General features: G+C 42.9%; 1 protein-coding gene across 1 annotated transcript in view; it reads right to left on the bottom strand.

Moving 5' to 3' along the window:
- nphp4 (nephronophthisis 4) overlaps window positions 1-1,712 on the bottom strand; it is a 431,885-nt gene extending 430,173 nt beyond the window's left edge. Inside the window, exon 1 of the mRNA XM_043675534.1 lies at window positions 1,231-1,712. Coding sequence (XP_043531469.1) covers window positions 1,231-1,383 — 153 coding nt within the window. The 5' untranslated portion in view covers window positions 1,384-1,712. The remainder of the gene's footprint in view (window positions 1-1,230) is intronic.
- Between the last annotated feature and the right edge of the window lie 4,483 nt (window positions 1,713-6,195).

Raw genomic sequence — 6,195 nt, forward strand, 5'->3', positions numbered from 1 at the left:
TGGCTAATGGCGTTTCCGAGGTCAGGGGAATCTTCTGGAATGTTTGAGGAGCGCTGGTTATGGAGGTGGGTGGATAAAAGTTTGTTGTACTTACAGTTTTTGATGTTTGAGATGGAATTGAAATACTGTTTGTTGTGAGTATGGATTCTCCTAAGGATGTAGTACAGAGTGGGTCCTTTGCAATTCTGAGAGAGTATGGCCATCAGCTGAGGCAGGGTAGACTGTAGAGAGGTTAGGTGCCGGCGCATTGCTGCGAGCGTGGAGCGGAGGATCTTGAAGGAGAACTGTTGCTGGTGTTTTTGAATCTGTAGTCTGTACTGTTTGTCCTGTTCGGGTCCGAATGCTGCCGGTTTAAAGGTGGTCCGGAGTCCGTGTGGGATGAGTTGGTTACGGAGGCAGGCACTGAGGAAGCAGATGTGGCTGTGGTAGCGCGTTTGTTTCACGATATGGTTGAAGAGCTTCAGGGCAGAGGAAACGACCTGGGAGTTGCAGTGGGAGAGGGACTCCCTGAGATTCTTGTAGAGAGAGGATGAAAACTTCTTCAAGGCAGACATCCTTGCAAGAGGATTCACAGTAGGGTTAAAATCAACAAGGTAAAAACAATGACGGCAGATGCTGGAAACCAGATTCTGGATCAATGGTGCTGGAAGAGCACAGCAATTCAGGCAGCATCCGCCATCTTGACTTACTTAAAGAATGATCAGAACAGTTTGTATCTGTGCATCAAAAGGGTCAACAGAATGAGATAAGAAGGCTGGTGAACTATCCATTAAATTTGTTGATGCCAAAAAGTTCATTGTTGATAAATATATTTTTTCACAAGTCCAAATTGTGTGAAAACTAAGATGACCAAAGTTTAGAGGATGAAAAATGTTACTGGATACCAGAAGAAATACAATAACAACATTTTTAAAAGTCTAACTCAAAACAATAATTCACTTTTCATGGACTTATTAAACAAATAACAATATTCAAGATCTAGCGATACAAGATATCAAACATCCCTTCAAACAATTATCTATCTAGTTCATGTTCTGGGTATCATCCCACTCAATGTGACTTGGGTTTGAGAATGTGAAAATTCTGTGCTGCTACTTCCTCTAATTTCTCCCAGAGGAATGACAAAAGGTGGTTCGGCCCATCCAATCTGTGCTGCTCCGACAGAGAGGAGGGAATTCGTTCGTTCTCTCTCTCTCTGACTCTGACTCTGACTCGACACCGCATCCTTACCGCTTTAAACGGCAGACCCTCCAACGTCCGGAGCGACAGCTGAAACCCTTCCGACTCGTCTACCAGTCCGGCATATCGCTGAAAGTGAGGAGGAATATCAGAGTTTGCCACCCCACTCCAAACACCTGGAGCCCGCCACTGCGCCGCCGCCATCTTGACAACCGCCAGCTGGCCCGGCGGCCTGCACCATTCACAGCACCGGGAGGGTATGAAGGAACATGACACCCATCCAACAACAACACAGACTTCAACTCGCTTCCTTCACACGCAACCCTTCACTTCTTGTATGTGAAACCAAACATAAATACTACTTCAATTTTTTTTATTACAGAACGGCTGAGCTGTGAATACTGGTCCTAATTGTCTGCACCCCCAGAGGTAATTGAAATGGTGGAGCCGGCGTGCCTGGTGTCTGTTACCAGGGAAACGGGATGAGGTCGGTGGGGGGTTAGTTGAGGCCCTCATGGGTTCCATACCCATACACACACACACTCCCACATTCACACATGCATCCTCTCCGAGACGTAGACCACTCTACACACACATACACTCTCTCTCACACTCACAACCCCCCCAACCCAGACATACAGACACGAAGACCCACATGCACACATATACACATATTTTGTGGGGTGAATTTGTACTTGCAGAGTTACAATGTACTTTGCTCAAAAACTGCATGAATTCATGCAAAACTCTTATCTCACTTTTTAGATTAGAATCAATCTAAACATCATGGCATAGACAGAGAACACAGAGGGCTAATACCTTCAACATATTATCTAGCTAACACCAAATTGTTACAGTTAACCTGAGAATGCAACTTTTTAAAAAAACATTTGTCATTTACACATGAGAGAAGTGAAACTATCATGGTATTCGAAAGATGAAAGACTCAACAGACAATCAAGGTATTTTTCAATGTATAATTTCAATTACATCACATTGCAAATTTTTGCTATAAATTCTGTGCCTTATAATTGTGTCCTCCACAACCACCCGATGAAGGAGCGGCGCTCTGAAAGCTAGTGTGCTTCCAATTAAACCTGTTGGACTATAACCTGGTGTTGTGTGATTTTTAACTTTGTACACCCCAGTCCAACACCGGCATCTCCAAATCTTGTTCAAGAAAGTTTGTGTTTACGAAAGTAGAAATGGCTGCAGAGACTCACCAAGTCTGGCAGCATCTGTGGAGAGAAAGTGGGGTTAACATTTCGGGTCCAGTGACTTTTCGTCTTAGCCAAACCAATTTGGAATATTTTGAGGAGTTTGGTCTCCCTGCCTAAAGAAAGATGAACAGGCTCAGAGGAGGTTCATAAGAATGATCCTACTCTGGGTCTGTTCTCGATGGAGTTGAGAAGGAAGATTGGGTAGGAAGGATCTCACTGAAGCTTGAAGAATACCGAGAGACCTGGATAGAGTGGACATGGAGAAGATGTTTCTAACATCTCTAAGACTACCCTGGATTTGTCCCAGCTTTTCTTTGCCTGTGGAGATGTGGTAATCATGCAGCTCTCTTCAGGTGGGAGGCTGTTTAAGGCTCTGATCAGAGTGCATTTGTACTATAGTGAGCAGTTTTGTATCTAAAGAAGAACATGCTGGTCATGAATGAAGTCCACAGGAGGATTACAAGAATGATCCCAGGATGAAGGGCTTGTCATATGAGGAGTGTTAACGATCTGACTCTGTGTTTGACGGAGTTTAGAAGGAAGAGGGGCGATCTCACTAAAACTTACAAAATACTGAGAGACTTGGATAGAGTGGATGTGGAGAAGATGTTTTGACTCGTAGGAGACTAGGACCAGAGGGCACGGCCTCAGAGTGAAGGGACAACCTTTTAGAACTGAGATGAGGAATTTCTTCAGCCAGAGGGTAGTGATTCTGTGGAACTCATTTCCACAGAAGGATGTGGAGGGCAAGGCATTGAATGTATTTAAGACAAAGATAGGTTCTTGATTACAGGGGGATCAAGGCTTTCAGGGAGAAGGCAAGAGAATGGGTTTGAGAAACATGTAAGCCATGATTGAGTGGCGAAGTAGACTCAATGGGCCAAATAGCCTAATTCCACTTCTATAGTTTAAGGTCTAATCGTATTTTGTTCACATGCACAGTGATAAGCATAATTTTAAAAAGTCTTCTTGTTGCATATTATTTGAAAATAGGCAACATAATACATCCTGTCGAAGAAGTCTTAAGAATTTTTTGTGGTGTTATAATTATACAACATTCCACAACTGAAGCTCAACAAAGTCAAGATAGAATATAGTGCATTATATAATCAGAGACCATCAAACTGTACAATTTTCTAATCAAACACAGTTTGCTGCATTCAGTTTTGGTCATCGATCATAAACAATTCCCAGAGGCGATGTAGCAAAGGGCAACCTAGATAATGCAAGCACTCCCACTTTGCAGTGAGGTAGGAAGTTCCAGAATTTTGACCCAGGCACAATGAATGAATGACAATACCTGTTCAACTTTGAGAGAAGCTTGGAAGTGATGGATTTTCAGGTAAGTGCATGCTTTGTGGTTGAGATCCTCATATGTTAACTGAAACTGACAACACATTTCAAAGATATAAGGCCAAAATACTGTTTCATGGATATTCATTTCATGCCTTGTACAGTTCTCCTAAGGGAGAAAGCTAAACAAAAGTTGAAAAGACGTGTGACTGAGAATGTTATCTCTGAAATAGAACAGAGTAATTAGACCACTCCTACACTGGTATTACCAAAGTAAGTTATGATTTGGAGGAGCCGGTGTTGGAGTGAGGTTGGACTACAACCTGGTGTTGTGTGATTTTTAAAAGTTAGTCGTGTAGGAAAACGTGAGGCCTGTAAGATTATCATAAATCCAGTAGGAAAATGGAATCCACCTACTTGATGCTTCATCATACATAGAGGAGTATTGAATAATAATTTCAAGTGCCAGTTTTTTTTCAGAATTAGATCAGACAAATATGTTTCTGTAACTTGAGTTAGATGATGAGTCTAAGTTATATTTGACTATTAATAAACACAAGAGTCTATTTTTGTTTCATTGGTTGCCAGTTAGTGCTTCTTCAGTCTCTAAAACATTTCAATGGGGAATGAACAAAATTGTGTAAGGTATTCAAAAAGTATTATGTTATCAAGATTACATACTTATATCAACTCCAATAGGCACAACTGATGACTGGCTAAAAAACATGCTCTAATATTGGCCTAAGCATTGGTAATAAGACTTTGTAGCACCAATGCCACAACTAACTGTTGTCTTTTGGGCCTTCAGTTTAACTGATTCCAGTTTATTTACTTCAGTAGATGACTGACAGTTGTTCATTCAGACTTCTCCAGAGCTTCATTCCACCATTGTCCAATACTATTTGGTGAGCTATGGAGAAAGTGAGGACTGCAGATGCTAGAGATCAGAGTCGAGAGTGTGGTGCTGGAAAAGCTAGCAGGTCAGGCAGCATTCGAGGAGCAAGAGAATCGACGATTCGGGCATAAGCTCTTCATCAGGAATGAGGCTTGTGGGCCAAGGAGCTGAGAGATAAATGGGAGGGGGTGGGGTTGGGGGAAGGTAGCTGAGAATGCAATAGGTAGATGAAGGTGGGAGAGAAGGTGATAGGCCGGTGAAGAGGGGGGAGCGGATGGATGGGAAAGGTGATGGACAAGGGGTGGTGCCGAGTTGGAGGCTTGGGACTGGGATATTATGGGGAGAGGGGAAATGAGGAAACTGGTGAAAACTACATTAATCCTGTGTGGTTGCAGGGTCCCAAAACAGAATATGAGGCATTTTTTCTCCAGGCGTCAGGTGGTAAGGGTCTGGCAATGGACCAAGGCGGACTATGAGGCATTCTTCCTCCAGGCATCAGGTGGTAAGGGTTGGCAAATGGAACTTTTCTCCAAGGTAAAGGAGTCCAAAACTAGAGAGCATAAGTTTAAGATGAGAGGGGAAAGATTTAAAAGGGACCTAAGGGGCAACTCTTTCACACAGAGGGTGGTGCATGAATGGAATGACCTGCTGGGGGAAGTGGTGACGGCTGGCACAATTACAACATTTAAAAGGCATCTGAATAGGAAGGATTTAGAGGGATATGGGCCAAATGCTGGCAACTGAGACTAGATTATTTTAGGATATCTGGTCGGCGTGAACAAGTTGGACCGATGAGCCTGTTTGAATGCTATACAGCTTAATGACTCTATGAAGTGTTATGAAGTTCTCTATTCTTTGTGGAATACCTTGACCTGCTTTTTGGTCATCAGCATCACTAATGAGTAAGATTGTACACCTCGGAAATTCTGTGTCACTGGTCATGGGTTCTATGGGAACTTGCAAGGCTGATGAGCCCAATCCGAGAACCACATCCTGAGCACACAATTGGCAGGTGTTTCTGAAAGATGGAATTGGTCCTTTCCTTCAGATCATTGACATTCCTTTCTCTAGTTCCTTTCTGGAATTTCTCTTGCTGCCAGGTGTTCTCAAAAAATTGTGTCCCTTCATACAAGAGTTTCCTCCGAGTCAGTTTCTTCTGAACAAGAGTCTCCCATGCATTGATATCCATGTTGCACTTCTAGATGGAAACCTTCAGGGAGTCTTTGAATCACTTCCTTTGTGCCCCCCCCCCCCCCTTGTTCAAATGCTTTCCTTAATTAGGCAAAGAAGATTTACTTCAGTAGTCATAATTCAGGCATCCTAAGCATATGGCCAGTCCAGTGAAGTCGATTTTGGATGTCATGGCCTCGATACTGGTACTGTTAGCTGCTGTAAGGAAACTGATGCTAGTATATCTGTCTTCACAACTAAAGTGGAGAATCCAGCTCAAATAACATTGGTATTTCTCAAAGGCTTTGAAGTGGCGTCCATACATAATCCAAGTTTCAATCCATATAGAAAAATCAGAAGGATGACTGCCTTATACACAAGGATCTTGGTATCAGCATGGATGTCACAGTTGTTGAAGACTCTCATTCTTTGGCATCC

Source organism: Chiloscyllium plagiosum, chromosome 34 (assembly GCF_004010195.1).
Source record: "Chiloscyllium plagiosum isolate BGI_BamShark_2017 chromosome 34, ASM401019v2, whole genome shotgun sequence".
Classification (NCBI taxonomy): Eukaryota; Metazoa; Chordata; class Chondrichthyes; order Orectolobiformes; family Hemiscylliidae; genus Chiloscyllium; species Chiloscyllium plagiosum.